The sequence below is a fragment of the Lepus europaeus genome, chromosome 4, assembly GCF_033115175.1.
Source record: "Lepus europaeus isolate LE1 chromosome 4, mLepTim1.pri, whole genome shotgun sequence".
Classification (NCBI taxonomy): domain Eukaryota; kingdom Metazoa; phylum Chordata; class Mammalia; order Lagomorpha; family Leporidae; genus Lepus; species Lepus europaeus.
In genome coordinates this window covers 4,507,202-4,528,705 of record NC_084830.1, presented here as the reverse complement: position 1 = coordinate 4,528,705, position 21,504 = coordinate 4,507,202, and the positions used below count along the sequence as shown (strand labels likewise).

General features: G+C 48.3%; 1 protein-coding gene across 1 annotated transcript in view; it reads right to left on the bottom strand.

The window, feature by feature from the left end:
• The window catches only part of FAM135B (family with sequence similarity 135 member B), a 228,373-nt gene extending 211,169 nt beyond the window's left edge, over positions 1-17,204 (bottom strand). The window contains exon 1 of the mRNA XM_062189440.1: positions 17,128-17,204. Within this exon, the coding sequence (XP_062045424.1) occupies positions 17,128-17,204 (77 nt within the window). The remainder of the gene's footprint in view (positions 1-17,127) is intronic.
• Positions 17,205-21,504: the final 4,300 nt, after the last annotated feature.

Here is a 21,504-nt window from a genome sequence, read left to right as displayed (position 1 = left end):
CTTCACTCTCTGTGGAAGGCTGTTTGCTCAAGTGTAAAATGGAAAAGATAATGAAATGAATTGATGTCGATAATATACCTCGCATAATACCGAGGAAATAGCAGGATACAGCAGGGGATACTCACAGCCTAGCTCCCTTCCTTCTTCCCTCCCTTTCCCCTCCAACCCTACCTTCCTCAACAACTAACATAGGGTTGGCTATATTTTATATACATATTGTCAGATTATTTTGATTTATGCATGTTAAAGATGAAGATGGATGGATGGAAAAACTCAATAGTGATATTGAGTGGCTCACATATCCATCCCTCTGCAGGTTAAGATGAGCAAACCAGAGTCAAAAATGCAAAACAAGTACAGGAATATGTAAGCTTTGCAGTGAGCCAGATGCAGGGTCAGATCCTGGATTTACCACAAGCAAACAGTAGCACTCCCTCAGAGAACTGCAGAATAACCACAACGCTAACGATGACAAATAATAGCCAAACAGCTAAAGTCTATCAAAACAGTACACACACACTCTGACACGCATGCACACACTTACACACACTCATGCATATGCACACACGCTCAACACACGTAAGTGTTTGGTTCACATGAAGCCACATGGCAGACGTCATCATCACCCGCGTCTCAGAAGCAGAGGGAAGCAGAATGCATCTGAGCAAGTTAGAGACTGTGGGGTCAGAACAGGTGCTCAGGACTCTGACACCATAGCCAAATCCCAGTCACTGAGCAAACTTCCTTCAGGCGCCTATGTTCTCATCTCAGAAGCTTCCTCACTGCCATGACTCCTCAAACATGCAAACTGGAGCATGCCGCATCAAGCCCTTAACGTAAACTGCAGTCAATGCTATGCCCATCCTTCCCCCAAGTCAGCGCCCATATTCCCCTATTACTGGAAATGAGGCTGCTGCACAGTGAATGCACAAAGCTGTCCACCCTTCCAGCCTTCTAATCAAACCCAGCACAGCACAGTTTTTCAAACCAATCCTGTTAACGTTTGACAGGAAGCCAGGGGAAAACAGCTATTCAGGAGATGGTCCTCGGAACAATGGCATCAGGAGGTGTTAGTGCATCTCCCACATGTGCACGCCTGCACAATTAGGTAGGGAACTCTGCTGCAGGGAAAATCCCAGGAGAGGCAGCATTGGCAGGACTCACGCTCCACTGAATACAATTTGGGCTATGTGGGTAGAGACAAAAGGCCTTGATCAGGAATCAGGAGACCCAGGGGGATCCTGAGATGACTTTTCCGCAACCCAGCTATCTGTCTCCTGGAAGCAATGTCCCCTTTTATGGTGCCCACTTTCCAGGTCCATGCATTTAAGATGCTCAGTGGCTTGTTATATAAGCTTTTCACCAGAACTGCTGGGTTTTATGCTTCTACACTTGTCTTCCTCATAGCCTTCCAAACCCTGGGTGCCCACACCCCACTGAGTAGTGTCCCTACCTGGTCTTCACACTCACAGTCTTGAAATATAAGCTGCTTAACTCCTCAAGGCCATCACTCACTATGTGCCCTGTTCACACCATGGTCCCACAGAATGACCAACACATTGCAGTTTCCCAGTCTTGGCACTGATAGACCTACATCTGAGGAACCCCCAAGAGCCCTGTGCAAATCCACGCAGCCACTACACAGAGCTTCTCTGACAGTCTACACACAGATCATCTTTTTTCTTGCCTTTCATTCTATTCTCTATTGGAGAAATTATCTGTATGGATTGAATGGTGACCTCCAAAAGAGCTAGGTTAAAAGTTCTAATACTCAGAATATGGCAAAATGTCAAGCGTGGGGAATCTTTCTTCTGCCAAGGGCTATTTGAGTATTTATAACATCATTTGCAGGCCATACAAAATTATCAACTTAAAAAAATAGCTATAGGGGGCCGGCGCCGTGGCTCAACAGGCTAATCCTCCGCCTTGCGGCGCCGGCACACCGGGTTCTAGTCCCGGTCGGGGCACCGATCCTGTCCCGGTTGCCCCTCTTCCAGGCCAGCTCTCTGCTGTGGCCAGGGAGTGCAGTGGAGGATAGCCCAAGTGTTTGGGCTCTGCACCCCATGGGAGACCAGGATAAGCACCTGGCTCCTGCCATCGGAACAGCGCGGTGCGCCGGCCGCAGCGCGCTACCGCGGCGGCCATTGGAGGGTGATCCAACGGCAAAAGGAAGACCTTTCTCTCTGTCTCTCTCTCTCTCACTGTCCACTCTGCCTGTCAAAAAAAAAAAAAATAGCTATAGGGGCCAGCGCCATGACTCACTTGGTTAATCTTCCACCTGCGATCCCAGCATCCCATATGGACACTGGGTTCTAGTCCCGGTTGCTCCTCTTCCAGTCCAGCTCTCTGCTGTGGCCCAGGAAGGGAGTGGAGGATGGCCCAAGTGCATGGGCCCCTGCACCCGCATGGGAGACCAGGAGGGAGCACCTGGCTCCTGGTTTTGGATCAGCGCAGCGCACCAGCCATGGAGGCCATTTGGGGAGTGAACTATGGAGGGAAGACCTTTCTCTATGTCTCTCTCTCTCTCTCACTGTCTAACTCTGCCTGTCTAATAACAAATAGCTATAGATTTGTTGAATTTCAAGTCCTACCTCTGGTTGCCTTGGCAGGGCCAGACCAAATGATCTTGTGAGTCTATATGGTCTGAGGGCCACATATTCCCCATGCCTGGCATAGAAGGGTCATTACAGATTAGTCAAGTTTTTGTTTTGTGTTTTTGTTATTGTCGTTTAAGATTTATTTATTTGAAAAGTAGAGTTACTTAGAGAGGTGGAGAGAGGGAGAGGGAGACAGAGGGAGAGAGGGAGGTAGGGAGGTAGGGAGGTAGAGAGGTAGGGAGGTAGATAGGTAGAGAGGTAGAGAGAGAGAGAGAGAGAGAGAGAGAATGAATCTTCCACCTGCTGGTTCACTCTCAAAATGGCCACAATGGCTAGGGTTGGGGCTGGGGCTGAGGCTGGAACTGGGCTGGGCTGAAGCCAGGAGCCTGGAACTCCATACAGGTCTCCCACATTGGTGGCAGGGATCCAAGCACTTCAGTCATCTGCTGCTGCTTTTCCAAGCATATTAGTAGAGAGCTGGATCAGAAGTGGAGCTACAGAACTTAAACTGGAGCCTATATAGGATGCCTATTTGCAGCTTAACCTGCTACAGCACAACACTGGCCCAGAAGCTAGTCAAGTTAAAATGAGACGAGTAGGGCAGGCATTAATCCCGTATGACGAAATGTGGACCCAGGAACAGCCCTGCACAGAGGGAAGACGCTGTGAAGAGACAGGGTAAATGCCAGGGGAAGGTGAGGCAGAGATTGGAGTGACACACTTAAAGCCAAAAACCACCAGTGGATTAAGCCATTGCTTGCAACACAGGCATCCCAGTGAGTTCCAGCTACCCAGCTTCCAATCCAGCACCCTGCTAATGTACCTGGGAAAGTATCAGAAGGTGGCCCAAGTACTTTGGCCCCTGTCATCCATGTGAGAGACCCAGATATAGCTCCTGGCTCCTAGCTTCAACCTGGGCCAGCCGTGGCTGTTGCAACCATTTGTGTAGTGAACCAGTGAATGGAAGATGGATCTCTCCCTCTCTCTCTCTCTCTCCTGCCCCCCTCACCATAACTCTCCCTTTCAAATAAATAAATCTTAAAAAAAGAAAACTCCATGGAGTAGGAGGCAGGCATGGAACAGTCTCCCTTGCAGCAGAAGGAACCAACCCTGCCAGCACCTTGATTTCAGACCTGCTGACACCAGAATTGTGAGACAACACAGCTACCACCTCTGGTTTGGGAACTCTGTGAGAGCAACCCTTGGAAACCAATACACTTACAACTCCTGCATGCTTCATCATGTTTCTGTTAACAAAGTACTCCTTCCTACTGATCTGGGCTGGAGCCCTGCACTCCCTGGTACCCACCACACAGGAGAAGGGACTATACAGAGGCAGAGCTGACTACATAAACTGGGAAGTCAATGGCACATCAGTGGTGTTTAAACCCATGGAACTGGTGTGCCAGTCTATGAGTACAAAGATGCTTTGTCCTTTGATTGGTTAACAGCTCAGATACTGTCTGAGATTCATTTTAATAATAAGACTGTTTCTTTAAATATCAAGAAACATACATTGTCTAATGATTGACGGTTTCTCTGCTTGTATTCAGAAAGTACCAGTTGGTTGATGGACCCTGGGCTCCTCCAGGGAGCCAGATACCCATATATCTTCCCTTTTCCCTCTCTCTCCCTCTCCCTCTCTCTCCCCTTCTGCTTCCAAACACTTGAGCCTACAGATTTATCTCAGGCCAGCGAGAGACAGGAAGAAATCCCATTTTGGCATTCTCGCCTAGGGCTAATCCTCATTGCTCAATCTGTTTTCTTCAATGCCTCATGCGAGGAGTGTTAGGAACATTTCCAGCTATAAATTAAGTATGTCACTTCCATTTCTTCCCTGTTTCTTATGGTTCTTATGGATCACTAAATCATGGGGAGACAGAAACCAGTAGTGGGACTTGAGCCTTCTACAAACTTAAACCAACTTCTCAGAAACTATGCATCAACCGGATTTAGAGTGCAGTAAGACATCTCTTTGTCACACTGCTCAATAAACATTTGTGACATCGCCACCCAACTACATAAGCAACCTCATGCAATGAATGTGAATTCAAATATGTAAGTGCCAGCTATTTCCAAGAAAGCACTGCCTATTACTACTACAGTCCACCCTCCACACTTTAGTTCTAACCCAAATGAGGTCACTTTAACCTCTACTAAAACATTCCATACTCACTTCTCCTGCACCACTGCAGGAAGGAAGAATCCAAACACCCTGCTACATTTTCCTCCTCCAAGAAGCCGCCCTGCCTCCATCCCCCCAGCAGCACCCTCTGAGCAGGCATCGAGGGTGAATGACTAAGCTCATACTTTGGCTCCCACCATACTGAAGTGCAACACTTGGTTTACAGGGCAGCTCCTGCTGGCACATGGCAAGATTCTCCCCTGCAGGTCCAGTTCATATCTGTATTAGCAGGTCAGGCTCTTGGGCTCCTTGCTCTCATCATACAGACAAACTGTTCTGGCAAAGACCAGGCTTGATGCTCTGAGACCAGATGCAGGAAACTGTTGGTCCTCAAATACTCTGATCCCTCTGCAACAGCTGGCTCTAGGGATGCTCTTCCTTGTGTGCCCACACCTCCAGGGTTCTATGACTTCTCTCTTCTGACCCTGTTTGCACCTCCCGAACAGGCCCTACTCAGCTCTCCTGCAAGTTTCTCCCCACCTTCAAAAGTACTTAATCTGAGAGTTTTCTCTTTGGAGTCTGGACTCCCAAACAAAATAAAAAGCAATGTTGACAATACTCATACTGGGTTTGGAAACGAACACGTATGAATTAAAACCCTCACTTTACAGGGCAGCCAGGTGACCTTGGTCCTCAGAATACTCAACTATAAACTGAAAATAATAATACCTGGCCCACAGGGCTGTCAGAAGCATGAAATGAGTTCATACAGCACAGGCCCCAGCACACTGGGTTCAAAGCCTCAGCTAGTGTTACAGTCACTCAGCAACCTCACCAGGCTCAATTACGCCTGTCAGCCGCTGACTTCCAGCCAGACTCTGACCTGGCCTCTGGACCTCTGGACTCATCCCCTCTGCTTCCCGCCCGGCCCTCCTCCCCTTCAACCTTACTGACAGCTTCACATAAGGTCACAGCTGCACGGCTGCAACTCTTCCCTTTCCTGCAACACAAGGCAAAAGCATCAGTTCTCACTCCATTGCCTCAACATTTCTCAACTCTTCTCTCTGAGCCATCCCCATCACTTTCATCATTTTCCCACCCAACTGTGCTCCTCTTAGTTTCCAAAGCATCATTTCTGTGAAGCCCATCATTCAGCAACTCCGTTACTTTCCTTGTTTCCTTTTTTTACAAGATGCAGCCCCTAGATGTAGGACAAAGCACATGTCCTTGACAGTTTCCATGCAGCCTGGCTAGCCTACCCCCCACTCCATCCAAGACACAACTTCTACGCCGCACTCTCTCCTAAGCACAGCAGCCGCCTCTGTCCTAGGAACTCTGGGCAGAGCAACGAGAAAGATCCAGCCGTGAACTCAAGTTGCTCAAAATGTAGTGTGGGAAAGAGTTGTAAATCAAGAAAGTGACATCAGACACAGAAGCGAGGGACAGGCATTATGACAGAGGAGGCTATGCTGCCAGTGGATTCTCTCATTTCTAGGCCTTGTGCATGCTCTTCTCAAAGGCTACAATCCCCTTCCAGCCTCTTTCTGCCTAGTCAGTTCCTGGGCCTCCTGGTAGCCCGTCCCAGTACCTCTTGGAAGAAGAATGGCCCCTGCTCTTAGCACCTTGTCTATGCTTTCACTCCCTTTATTTTTTAGGATTTATTTATTTATCAGAGTTGGAGAATCTTGTTTCTGCCAAGGGTTACTTGGACATTTATAATATCATTCACATGGCATATGAAATTACCAACTTAAAAATTAGGCTTCTATAGGTTTATTGAATTTCAAGTCTAATGTGAAGTTACCATAGCAGGACCAGACCAATGCATGCCCTTACACTGTCTACAGGCTAGATGTTCCCTATGCCTGATTTATTTGAAAGACAGAGTGACAGCAAGAGAGGGAGAGATGGAGATAGGAAGAGTGAGAGCGAGAGCGAGGAGAGGAGAGGAGAGGAGAGAGATCTCCCATTTGCTGGTTCACCCCCCAAATGGCCACAACAGCCAGGTCTGGGCCATGCCAAAACCAGGAGTCAGGAGCTCCATCCTGTTCCTCTATGTGTATGGCAGGGACCAAGTACTTGCCAGGCACATTAAGAGGAAGCTGGACCAGAAGCAGATCAGCTAGTACTTCAACTAGCACTCCAATTCGGATGTCAGCACCCCAAGCTGCAGCTTAACCTCCTATGTCATAATGCCCGTCCCTTTCTTCTGTTTCTGACAATATGTTCATGACTTACATCGCTTTCCTACACTATATTGTGAGCAACTTGAGCTCACGGCTGTGTCTGTCTCATTGTTCTGCCCAGAATTCCTAGGACACAGCCAGCAAAGAGAACAACAAAAGTGATTCCCTCTTCCCACTGACGCTGATGAGAATCAACATCGAGTCCCTGAGTTCTCCATGGACAAGCAGGCCCCTCCGTGCGGATTTGTAGAACTGAGTACAAAGCACCTGCCTAATACAAACTTAGAGTGTGGACAAGTTGGCAGCCCCGCACTGGTATAATCAATGGGACAGGCTACATCGTGGACTTCGGCCATCCTGGCTCGCAATGTCATCTTGGCTCAGAGGTCTGATTGACTAGGGGCTTCACAAATATGACATCATTGACATCTGACCAAGATGATGCAAAATAAATTAGGAAAATTATATCAGAGATGTTTAGCGACTTGCCTAGGGCTACCCCACTAGTAAGAGAAAAAATGGAATTAGAGCCAAGATCTGCTTCTCTAAAACGACTATGCTTTCCCACTGCACGACCTTCAAGGCCACATGCCCGTTCTCTCTCCTCTGAGTGAGCACCAATGAGCACCTTAACTAGAAAGCCGCTCAGTGGCTCTGTGCTATGCCTTTGATTCCTATGGCAGGTGATGGGGCCCTGTGGGCCGCTCTGAGCTCACCAGAGGCGGTCTCTGTCTCCACAAGGCAACAGTCGCCCTCCAGGGAGGCCTTGTCTCCATTTACCCGCCAAAGCATGTCCTCAGCCAGGGGTTAAGAGGATAAAAGGCTCAAAGCAGCAAGCTCACCAAGTCATAGATTAAAACGTAGGTGAACTAAAAGTGGGACAGGGCAATCATTAATATGAATGTGGATTTACCAGAAAAATAATCCAGGATTTCCAACTACATCAGCACTCCTGTAAGGGAAGTTTGTTCAATCTACATGGGTTTAATTATAAGAATGCTGTTTTATGGAGAGGGGAGCACATTTTTCTTAAAATAATATTTATGAATTTCAAAGGAGAGCATTAGGGAACACTGAGCCCATACTCTGTGCTATAGAGAACCTGACTCGGCTGGCGCCACAGCTCACTAGGCTAATCCTCTGCCTGCAGCGCCAGCACACTGGGTTCTAGTCCCGGTTGGGGCGCCGGATTCTGTCCCGGTTGCCCCTCTTCTAGGCCAGCTCTCTGCTGTGGCCCGGGAGTGCAGTGGAGGATGGCCCAAGTGCTTGGGTCCTGCACCCGCATGGGAGACCAGGAAAAGTACCTGGCTCCTGCCTTCGGATCAGCGCGGTGCATCGGCCGCAGCATGCCAGCCGCGGTGGCCATTGGAGGATGAACCAACGGAAAAGGAAGACCTTTCTCTCTGTATCTCTCTCTCACTGTCTACTCTGCCTGTCAAAAAAAAAAAAAAAAAAAAAAAGAACCTGACTGCAAGTGGTAAACACCCTAAACCAAAGTGGCTTAAATGCACTAATGGGATCACATTGGTTTGCACAACTGGAAAGTCATGGGACCAGAATGCTGTCACTTGTGCAGTGTGTCCAAGTCCTACCTCCTGACTGCTCACCCCGGTCAGTGCTGCCTAGGCAAATGCATGGCTGGCAAAGCCCCAGCAGTGCTCACCTCCCAGGCTCACCTCCGGCTCCACCACCCTGCTCATCGCTCTGTCCTACACAACGTTCATGATCTCCACTCCCTTCCACAGATGTGGGAAGGAATGGAAAGGATCTCAACATGTATTAGTAAAAGAAGGAAAAAAGGAAAAAAGAAAAGGATGATTTCTGGCAGAACCAGACAAATCAATTAATTGATCTCTGTGGTAAGCAACAATAATTGTATTTCTGAGTCTATTAAGGCACATCAGGGCGAGTTAGCTAATTTCACAGGGGAGCTGGCTGTCACTGGGCATTAGGCAGCGATGGGAAGCATCGGGCAGAAACACAAGTTGGCATTTTTTGCAGGCATCGTATGACCTATGACACAATTGTTCTCACTTCAGTAGAGAGAAGACAGGTGGGCTCATTCCAAGGGAATCTCCATCCTTGCATGAGCACAAGCATCTGAACTTCAGCCTCAGATTGGAGCAGGCCCTTTTTGGAAGACTAAGCTGTGAACGGGGACAGAACTTTCCAGTGAACTCATCTAGAATTTCTGACCGGAACTCGTTAGCCGAGACAGTAGAAAGTGGGTGGAGGAAAGACAGGAGAGGAATCTGATCAGAGCCGCAAATGATGAAATACTTCAAGGGAAATCATTTGAGTTTAAAGTTCTGTCTGAATTAAGATGGAAAACCCAATTTGAATTCATTTTCTAAGATGTATGTCAGCTCCTCCTCAGATAACAATATTATAGATGACGCTCCATGCTCTCTTACTTAGATACAAATTGGCTATGGATGCACTGATGATTCACAAAGGTGCACTAACAGGCTTTATAATTAATCGTTTATTTATAAAGCATGATCCTATGAGAAAATCCTTGTGTATAAAATAAGAACTGTTTTCTTACCCTGAGAACAAACGGGAAACTAATGTGAAAAATGGGATGAGCCCTAATGGGGGAAGAACAGACAGGGTCTCATTTTCAAAGAAAACAAAGAAAGGCTGAAATTACTTGGCATGAGAAACGTTTTTAAGATTTAGTTTTATTTACTAGAAAGTCAGAGTTATAGAGTGAGAAAGTAAGAGAGACAGACAGAGATCTTCTATCTCCTGGTTCACTTCTCAAATAGCTGCAATGGCTGAGCCTGGGCCAGGCCCAAACCAGGAGCCTGGGACTCCATCCAGGTCTCCCATGTGGGAAGCATGGGCCCAAGCACTTGGACTATCTTCTGCTGCTTTCCCAGGATCATCAGCAAGGAGTGGGATCAAAACTGGAGCAGCTGGGACTCAACTCCACACTCACATGAGGAGTCAGCAATGCAGGTGGCAGCTTAACCCTCCATGCCACAACACCAGCCCCACAAAATCTTCACTTTGTCATAATCCAGCCATCTGCAACCTGGACTTACCTAAGAGCTTTAATAAGTGCTGACACCTAGGACCAAATGAGGGAATTTTTTATCTAATTTATCTGCAAGGCAGAATTCAGTTCCCTGGGCAACTGAATTACACAACCAGGAATCAGATTGTCACAGCAACTTCCTGCGCTTCTCAGCCAGGATCAAGCTGGAGAACACGTTAAACCCAGATCCCCTGACCCAAGAGGAACACTGTCTCAGTAGGTCTGAGCCCAAGGCAGAACATGGGCCTCTAACAAGCTCTCGGGTAATGGTGTTGCTGGTCACCCGTGGGACAAACTATGAGTAGCACTGATTTCAATAGGACATGAGGACTTGGGAATCTGCTCTCCATTAACATCATTCAGCAGAGATCCATACAGCCCCTCTACAACTGGCATTTTGCAAGAAGAGAGTGAGATCAAGCCACGCAAACATAAGCTGTTTGGTCTCCATGTGCCAGGCTGCATGCTTGGCAATACTGAGTCCCATAGGTCAGATCCTCACTCTCAGGAGCTTGCATTTACTGAAGAGAAGACAAAGCCAATGCACCAATGCCAACATTCTCTTAAGCAGTTCCTTCTTCTGCAGTCCAAGAAAGTGGGTGGCAGTGGACACTAGTGTCTCCATAACCTCAAGTCTAACAAAACACTATGTACCCATCAGTAACATAAACAAACACAGAAATCATCACAGCCTCCAATCCCTCTCCTTTCCTATTTCCCACTTCAGCTGTCAGTGGTTGTCTTTGGTCTCTCAGGTGGGCTCTGTTTCCTGATACCACCCTTAACTCACTCTGCTCCTGCTGTTTAGATCCTGTCCAGTCTTCTGCACAGCTGACTCCCACCCATCCTAAGGTGACAGCCGTGTTGTGATTTCATTGCAGGATGCCCACCCCGACTCTGCCGACAAACCGGATTCCTCTTTCTTTCTTTTTTTTTTTTTTTTTTTTTTTTGACAGGCAGAGTGGACAGTGAGAGAGAGAGATAGAGAGAAAGGTCTTCCTTTCAATGGCCGCTGCAGCCAGCGTGCTGCGCTGATCTGAAGCCAGGAGCCAGGTGCTTCTCCTGGTCTTCCACGTGGGTGCAGGGCTCAAGGACTTGGGCTATCCTCCACTGCACTCCCAGGCCACAGCAGAGAGCTGGATAGGAAGAGGAGCGACCAGGACAGAATCCAGTGCCCCGACTGGGACTAGAACCCGGTGTGCTGGCACCGCAGGCAGAGGATTAGCCTATTGAGCCGTGGCGCCGGCTGCAGATTCCCCTTTCTGAGTCTCTTGCTAGCAGCCCATGCCTATCTCCATGACTGAAAGCATCATGCATACACACATCATGGTCATGTTTTGTGTTTCTGACTGCCTCTTTAGCTGGTAAACACCTTCAAGGCAGGGGCTCTATCTTTTCATCTCAGTGTCTCCAGAGCCAAATGCACTGTGTATGCTTACTATGGTCTACAGTAATGAATGTGTGAGTAGACAGCTCAGAGACAGGGATCCATAAAACATGAGCTGCATACAGCCGATGGAACTACTGACATGGTTTGGAGAAGAGGTTGCATTTCAATTAGAACTTGCATAGTGTAGAATTTTGAAGGCTGATACCATGGGCATGAAGTTCAAGAATGACCTGAACACAAACATTAAGATGAAGAAGTTTAAAACACACAGGTTTTGAGCACTAAGCTGAGGACTGAGAGCAAAAGGAACCTCGGAAGTATCTCATCAGGAAAATGAGGTGGTCACACCAACCCTTTTGGTTAACAGCTCCATGGGGAGTGTTAAGGACAGATTGGAGGTGACATTGTCCTAGTTGTGGTGACAATGAGGATGGCAGGAACCATGCACACACGAAATAATGCCACAATGCTTCAGGTCACCCCAGTGCAGGCTTTGTCGTCCCAATTTACAGTTCTACAATGCTGGCTTTGCCAAGTCCTCTGAGGTCCTAATGGGCTTCTCATTCAGGTCTGACCCTAAAGTTCAGGTCCTCAGAATTCTGTGTCCCAGCCTTTTGTCAGCATGTCTTACTGCTGAAGATGGAGGCGATGCCTCCTGATACTCACTGACTGGTTGGAGGAAATGCTTCCCTTTGAGAATTTGCCTCAGCCAATACAGACTTTGGGTAAATGCAACTTGATTCTGTGCACACAGAAAACATCACCCAAAGGCAGTGTGCATTCTGGGAATAGAAAAGACATCCACAGATACAAGCATGCGGAAGACAAGAAATTCACTGGTCACGGCAAATTCTCAGGTAATATTCTGAGTCTTGTACCCATGTGTTTCCAACACAGCATCTCACAAAATCTCAAAGGAACAATGAGCTGGGGGCCCCAAGATGGAGGGACAAAGGGCATTTCTCACCACCTGAGAACCCAGGTGGAATGGGGTGACCGCTGTCAGACACTGAGGAAGAGGACTCCACCTCTCTTGCAATCACTGACCCTAATTCTGGTGCTCCAGGGGCCCTACAGAGAAGCACACGTTTGACATAAACCTTGCAGCCAGTGGCCCAGATTCCCCACACCCTATACGTCTTCTCTGTTCTAACGTCAGATCACTCCTTCTCCTTCACAAGCTACCCCAAGAGCCCCATATGGCTCCCAGGCTTGGATGGAAGACATCCTTCTCTGTGGAGCACTTGCTGGGTAAAGTAATTACATTTCACTCTCAGCATGTGTCCTGTGGGATTCAGAGCGGAAAAACCTTTAGCACTTGCGCATCAGGGGTCACGCTCTCCGCGACTCCCCGGGTGAATGCAGATGCAGGATTCTGGCTGCATCAGGCCCAGCCTGCCCACAGTTTCCGGAAGGCAGAATCCAGGGGGCTGGTGGATAGCAACTTCAACGTCTTATTTCTGATCAGACATCGGAGATCTTCGAGCTCACTGTACTCCCCGAGAGGTCTGATCCTCTTACCCAAACCTTGCTGAAGCCTGTCCACAGAAGTAACTGCCGTGGGCCGGCGCCGTGGCTTAACAGGCTAATCCTCCGCCTTGCAGTGCCGGCACACCGGGTTCTAGTCCCGGTTGGGGTGCTGGATTCTATCCTGGTTGCCCCTCTTCCAGGCCAGCTCTCTGCTGTGGCCCGGGAAGGCAGTGGAGGATGGCCCAAGTGCTTGGGCCCTGCACCCGCATGGGAGGCCAGGAGAAGCACCTGGCTCCTGCCTTCGGATCAGCGAGATGTGCCGGCCGCAGCGGCTATTGGAGGGTGAACCAGCGGAAAAAAGGAAGACCTTTCTCTCTGTCTCTCTCTCACTATCCACTCTGCCTGTCAAAAAAAAAAGAAGAAGAAGTAGCTGCCATGAGTCCATTCTCAAGCATGTTTAACCACAAGACCAAATCCTCATCACATCTGAATTGTGTGCCTGAACGTGCACACTCTTCAAAACTATAAATGCTTGCTAGCATGAACAGCTAGATGCTCGGACCAATGTGGTCTCTAACCACTAACGATTTGTGAGCTTATCAATACAGACATTTTTAAACATGCAATTCTAATATATTTATAACTATGTCCATGTATGATTCTATTATCAGAGGATATGCATTTAAATATAGAAAAGGGTCTTTTATAGGCCGGCGCCATGGTTCAATAGGTTAATCCTCTGCCTGCAGCACCAGCACACCGGGTTCTAGTCCCGGTCGGGGCGCCGGATTCTGTCCCAGTTGCCCCTCTTCCAAGCCAGCTCTCTGCTGTGGCCTGGGAATGCAGTGGAGGATGGCCCAAGTCTTTGGGCCCTGCACCCGCATGGGAGGCCAGGAGAAGCACCTGGCTCCTGGCTTTGGATCAGCGCGGTGCGCAGGCCACAGTGCGCCAGCCGCTGTGGCCGTTGGAGGGTGAACCAACGGAAAAGGAAGACCTTTCTCTCTGTCTCTCTCTCTCTCTCTCACTGTCCACTCTGCCTGTTAAAAAAAAAGGGGGTCTTTTATGCAAAAAGGATACAACAATCCATGTTTTAGAAATAAATATTTTATATATGAATGGAATGCATAGCCTTTTTGTTCTTACTATATATATATATATATATACACACATACCAATGATTTCAAGTTCTGATTTTAGTTTAGTCTACTTCAATATGAGACTGTATCACTGGGCATACCTAAATAAGATGCCTCGTAAAAACTCGCACCTAGAAAGAAGAGTGTCATAGGCTTTCAGAAAAGGTCATGCTATCCACACTTCACAGCTTCCTTGATAACTCCACAGGGCTCTACTCATGTTCTGGATATATCAGTTTGAAACGTTTGCTAATGATAATTTCACGCAAGACCAAGTCAACACCTCAAGGCCCGATATAGAGTTCAGATGATGCATGTTATGAATAATTCTGCTTCAAAATCTATACCTCAAATACTTTTCAAGTACATCCACATCTCTTGCCCTACTTACTGTTGGATCTGATTAGTGTGATGACTGTGTTCCTGGCATTTCTTAGAGTCCGCTCTTCTTCCATGATCAACATTGCCTTCAAGATTCCCTTAGAGCTCTGCAAGGGTTGTGTAGTTGAAACTAGAGACAACTTGTAAATGTGCACACCTGGCCAGTCGCAAACTGCAGTGTCTTGCAACACAAGGGTGACATCAGACTGCTTATGCTGTGGGCGTCTCCCTGTTCCTGAGAGCTCAGTTACTGAGTGCGACCCATGACCATGACAACGGCAAACTTGTCAAGGTCAACCCTGATTCTAGTTACCAGTCATGTTTGAATTTGTTCTTCTTTTTTGGCTTACCCAATTGTAAACAGAAGTTCCAACATTTTTGTCCCACATCCTGCTGTCTATTTTGTACACAATGCGAAGAACACAGCCCATTTTGGAGACCAGATTTAAATAATAGAAAATAATACAACATTTTGGATAAGAAAGTTTTAGCCTCAGCACCCACACCCACTTTGCAATGTTAAAGCTGTGGTCCGTTCTATTTCCTGGATCCCAAGTAACCAGGTAGTACCACTTGCTTCTCAGATTGGTTATAAAAAGGGGATAACGAGCAGACCCCATATTATCAAAACTGCCTCCTTTTCTTGCAAGTGTGGAGCCTGAGGAGCAACAGAGAATGAATGCCATAGGCTCCAGAAGCAGGAGCACAGCCCGGACTCAAGGATTCTGATGCCAAGTCCAGGGCTATATCATCACTACAGCAACCACTCCTGATCAAATGAGGACAGATGGACCAACAGCACTTGGGCTCCCAGAAGGGCGCACAGAGCTTCGCCTCATTAAAGCCCAGTCCCTGGATCCTGACCTGTACATCTCAAGTGTCCTTCTCCCTGGAACAGACAGCTGGTCCCAGTGGTTCCTCTCACTGCCTGGCTCAGGTCACCTACCTGAACCACTCAGCCCACTGAATTTTACACTTATTTAAAAAGGAGCCCACACAAGAGACCCTGCAGCATTCATTTCAGAACTACCCTTTGGGAACTGGAGTCTAACCTTAGTGCTAAACCATAAAAATGGGTTTGGATTCTTCCTCTTCCATCAGAAGATGGATTCTATTTCTACACCTTGCTTTGGCCAACGGACTGAATTTTAAAAAACCCCATGCAAGTTCCAAAGCTTCAAGAGGGAGACACCTAGCTGCCACGCATCAAGCCCGGGCTGACCTGCTGGAGGATGAAACTACAAGGAAGGAGCCACAGCCTCCCCAGCCCAGGGCCCCGGAGCTCTGAGCAAGCACAGCTGAGATCAGCCACACCTGGTGCAACCCACCAGAACCACCCAGCTGAGCCCATTCCGAATTGCATAACCTCAGAATCATGAGCGTTGCCATCTTATGCCAGCAAAAGCAAACTGCTAGATGCTTCTTGCTTTGGATACATATTTGCTCTGTTAACTTGGGCACATAACATAGTCACGTGGAGATAGCAACAGCAGCCACCAAGTACACATATTTCTAGGTTGTGTTCAGATACTCTACGGAACCACTTCACACCTCTATTCCCTAATAGTGACCCTCAGCAGAAAGTCTATCCCGAGAACTTACTGCGATCACACCTACAAAATGCCAAATTAAATGGACATCCTAAGAAAAGGGAGCAACTCTATTTTAACTGCACATTTTTTAAATTGACAGAGTTAGACAGAGAAAGAGAGAGAGAGAGAGAGAGAGAGAGAGGTCTTCCTTCTGTTGGTTCACCCCCCAAATAGCCACTATAGCCAGAGCTATGCCGATCTGAAGCCAGGAGCCAGGTGCTTCCTCCTGGTCTCCCATGTGGGTGCAGGGGCCCAAGCACCTGGGCCATCCTCCACTGCACTCCCGGGCCACAGCAGAGAGCTGGACTGGAAGAGGAGCAACCGGGACTAGAACCCGGCGCCCATATAGGATGCCAGTGCCGCAAGCAGAGGATTAACCAAGTGAGCCACAGCGCCGGCCCCTTAACTGCACATTTTAAGGAGCAACTTGTTTGTAACACCAACAACCTCAGTCTTTGACGGATGCAGGCACAAGTGTCACAACGTGCAGAGAGGGACAGATGGGCCAGCAAGTACTGAGCATACAGACACCTTTGCATGAGAGCTGCATTTCCCACAAGTCCACTTTCATTTAGAATTGTGTGTAGTGAAAGAAGAGAGAAGAGAGAAGGCAATGCTAGCATCTTCTAGCCTCCGTCAATGCAGTCCCTGTTCAGACACACTCAAGGTTTACACCTCCAGGGAAAACAATGAAAATCCTTCCTTTAGTAATCCCAAATTTCCCATAACCTGCACTTACCAATCTACCTCCTTCTGGGGGTGGGGGTTAGGCAGATATGTAGATAGACAGATAGGACCAAAGTACTGGAAACATCACCTGTCACCTGAGAGGGTGCACATTTTCAAGAAGCTGGAAGCAGGAGCAGAATCAAAACTCAAACCTAAGCCTCTCACACATCTTAACCATTACGACAAATGCCCATCCCTACAAGTTGTATATGAATGCGTGCGCATCTATGCACATAAGGTAGTTCAGAAAGTTAAGGGAAAGTTGAATTAAAAATGTTTATTTTGGTGCCAAGAATTTTTAAGTCCAAACTTTTTTCACAATATGCATTTTCCATGAACCTTCTGAAGATCCCTTCTCTCTCCCTCTGTCTCTCTCACTCTCACTCTGGCTCTCGCTCGCTCTCTCTCTCTGCCACTCTGCCACTCTGCCTCTCAAGTAAATAAATGTTAAAAATTAAAAATTGTGAAGCATACTCACCCTCTCTGGAAGAGATCCACATTATAAAATTTATGTAGCTCTACAGAAAACTCAACCGTTCCTTGTACTTCAGACATGATCCTTTTGGTTCATTACCTGAAAAACAAGAGAGATATTCACTGCTGGAGATGACAGTGTCAAAGTCCTGAAAGCCTGGTTGCTATGACAGAAGCCACACAGTGCTCAAATGGACAAGAATGTGTGACCCAGGGGACCAGCAGGAGCACCGTGTGTCCCCTAGGGGGCACCACGTGGGGTCCCTGCTATAGAAAGACACAGAGAGAGGAAGTCAATGGCGTGATGCCTTGCAGCTCACCCCGGGATGGCTGGGACTCAGGCCAGGAGTGCTCACTCCGAAGCTCCACTGCCGTCTCCTATCTGCTATAGGAGGTGGCAGCACCACCCTCCAGCGAGGAGCACATCTTTGCTGGCCGAGGGCTTGGCCCCTTCCTACCAGTGATCTGAACCAGTCACTTAGCTCCTCTCATCCTCCGTGCCCTCATCTGTAACATGAGGACTGGTGAGAGGCAGAAACGTGAAATCACGTAGAGACCATGTTTGAAGACAGGGCAAAAACCCTTCTACTCGGTGTCTACTATATTCCGGATATCACATAAAGTGTACTTCATGCACTGCCTAATTTTTCTCCAACAAGAGTGCTGACATAAAGATTCTTGCCTCATTTTGAAGATAAGGAAAAAACAAAGAGGCTGTTTCCTGGAGTCACGTTCCCACTGTAGAACATTCTAGCGGGAAGCTCTTGGCTGAGTCTCCTCCCTTTCTCCAAGCCTCAGTTTACCACAATGTGTAATGAGAACAACCAAGCTGGCAGTAGGATTCCCAACAGGACGGGTGGTAAGGTCTCTCACCGTTGCTATGAACTCCTGGAGGGGAGGGAAGAGGTTGAGCGAAGAGGAGGAGGAGGAGGACAGTAAGGGAGCATTTGGGCTCTCCCGGCTGGCAGTGTGACTGGCACAGAGCTCTGCTTTCAAAGCCTCTCTTCTTTCTGCCCTCAGACCAGGGGCCAGGGTATTGCTATGGTTCAGGGCCCAACCTCACTGCAGGTAATGTGGACATGCTGCGCACGTGAACACAACCAGGAACTAACTAGGTCTTAATGCTACATCCCAAGCTCACAAGGGCTCCTTTCTGGGAAAACGTCTCAGAGGATGCAGAAGGCCGCATTCCAAATTAAACTGCAGCAGATCCGAGGAACCAGCCTCTATAAATACCGCAAATTGGAATTTCAATCTGACAAACCCGGAACGGCTCACGCAGAGCACTGAAAACTCATGTCTAAAGGAGCGCTATCGAGGTGCACACAGGAACCAGGCGAGGCCAGAACCCACCACCCCCATTGCCTCACCACGCAACTCAGCCTCAGTCCTCAAAGATACTGCAGAGGGCAGAGCCATGACCCTTGCCCATGGTGGTCATCTTTCAGTGATCCCTGGTCCCTGTCTGGAGCTTGGATCCGAGGAAGGAGCACCCATGGGAAGAGGGAAAAGGGAAGCCAAGAACACAAACTCTACTGTCGCTGGCCCAGACGGGCCGAACCCTGTTCAAGGGAGTTCCATATATGATTTCACACAATCATCAAAAACCCTCAGAGGCAGGCAGGTTTGACCCCCATCCACATGGGGGGACATGGATGCCATTCACAGGAAGAATGCTGACAGAGAGGCCCAAAGAATTTTGTCTTCCAACACCAGCACTTACTGTCAGGATGACCAAGGCAGGTTTTTCCTGGGGAATTAAAACTTCACAGAAAAACATGTTTGCTGCATGGAGAATATAATACAGAACAGTGTTTTCTCCTTGGAAGATGCAGCTTGGCATCCTGTTGTTCAGGACTAACAGGAACCGGTAATACACACAGCTTCTTGGTGGGAAGCTGCTCCTTCCTCTTTAATAGCATGTGATTCATTATAACGAACCCCCGGTGATTCAGTGAGGAAGATGAGCTCACACGGAAAACAGCAGATTGAAAGCTCCACGTTGCTTTTGCTGGTGACTGTCCTTGATGCAATTGTTGTCCAGCAATCCAACAGTATCCACCGTGCTCCCAGCCCTCTTCTCTGTCCCTCCCACCTGGGGACTGGAGAGAGGACATGTAGCATGCTGGCTCTCAGTGCAGTCCTCAGACCAGCAGTGTCGGCATCGCTTTGCCAGCAAAGCAAAACCTTGAGTCCCACTCCAGACTCAAATCAGGGACTCCAGAGACAACAGTCAAGAATCTGTGTTTTCAGAAATCCTCCATGGAGCTCTGACACAAATACTCAGTCAAGAATAACTGGCTTAGGGGGCCAGCATTGTGGCGTAGCAGGTAAGACCACCACCTGCAATGCTGGTATCCCATATGGGCTCTGGTTTGTGTCCCGGCTGCTCCATTTCCCATCGAGCTCCCTACCAATGGCCTGGGAAAAGCAGCAGAAGGTGACTCAAGTGCTTGGGCTTCTGCCACTCACATGAGAGACCCAGATGAAGCTCCTGGATCCTGGCTCTGGACTGGCCCAGCACTGGTCGCTGTGGCCATTTGGGGAGTGAGGCAGTGGATGGAAGATCTCTCTCCTTCTTTCTCTATAACAATGACATTCTAAATAAGTAAATAAATCTTTTTTAAAAAGGAATAACTGGCTTAAAGATTAGGATTTTGAAATTTGCCAGACCTGGGTTGCTCTGTCCCTTTAAGCAGGGACTCATTGTTTAATATTTCTGTTCCTCGGTTTCCCCACAACCACAGAGAGAATATCGAGAGCTCTGACCCCATCAGGTTGTCTTCATGGCCAGCAGAGAAAGTGTGTGAAGTCTGGCACACTGATTTGTTAGAACACATACATGACAGATACACACAACAGACACATGATGCACACCAAACACACGGTGCCACATTCATACAGCCAACACACACATGAACACAGACATGGATAACACAGATGCACCAACACATACAACATACACTGTTCACACACACAAGATGACCATGACACATACCCAACAGACACACCCAGCATGCACATGTACAACACCCACAACCAACACAGTGACCCACAGTATACACACAGATGCCACAGGCACCCACATCCCACACATTCCACAGACATCACACTAACACCCTACGCCAGCCAGCACCAACCAGAGCTCTAGTGATGGCCGTCACTCTTCTACATCTGCTGTGGCTCTGAGTTGCTCCATGCAAACATGCATTTCCTAAAGGCTGGGTGTCCAGGCGCTGTGCATGTGGAGCTGAAGAATAGAACTCAGTCTTGAAATGTCCCAACGCTGAGAAACAGTGAACAACGGCGACCACAGTGAGCACCTGAAGGCTCAGGGAAGGACGGTCTGGGTACTCAGGTCCCACACATGCCTTCCCCTTAGGTGAGGAGGCCTCTGCCATGCCTCAGTCCAGAAATATCAGTGCAAATTCCTGTCCAGAGAACAGCCCTGTCCTCTGTTCCCAAAATGGGAAGCTCCTCCACCCCAAGAAACAGGGCCAGGAGGTGACCCCCTTTCTTGCAATGGAAGGTCCCTGGAGGGTCCCTATGGCTGTAGAAGATTCTCTACATCTACTCCGTTGCATGGGCCATGGCTTCAGTCCTCCCTCTCCCTCCTCTCAAAGATCACTAGTCGTCACTTCTCCCCAGGTTTAGTTCCTCTAGTCCAACCTCTTCTCTCCATCTCTAAAGCCACCCCTGTGGGAGCGTGGGTCCCCATCCTCTTACCTGGGTTACTCCCACTGCTCTGTGCTGGCCTCCGCACTTCTGTGCAGCCTCCAGCCTTTTGCGACACTGGCCTCCCCAGGCAGCAAACAGTTCCTGCCTCACGCTTCCTTGACCTCTTGAGCAGCTCCTCTTTGCCCTCAAAAGAGTCAAGAGGCATTTTAGACTCCGTGGAATTCTTAACTCCCAAGTCACAGTGCTTCACCCTCCCCACGCTTGTACCCACGCTACAGTCGGCCTCCTCCAGGTGTCCAACACGGGATCTGTCCACCACTCATCTCTACACGCACCAGGGCAAACACCAGTGTGTTAGGATACCCCGCAGGCGACCGCAGAGCTTCAGTTGGCAACTGCTCATCAGTGCAGCATTAACAATTACGATTTCTCTCCAATGGAGTTGGCAGGGATTCAAAAGATCTTCCCTGCCCTCCAGAGCAAAAGAACAAGGCCCCCCCTCTTAGCTCCAGAGGTTCTGGGGTCCCTAGGAATCTGGGCTCCACATCAATTGACCTTGAATAAATAATTTGTTTTCTACATTACAATATGGCTAAAATGTTTAATTAGTCATTGACACTTTCTAACATGTTTTACAGCATCCTTAGTTGCCTCTGTGGAAACCTGACAAAAATATTAAAACTATTTTGGGATGCCAGTGCTG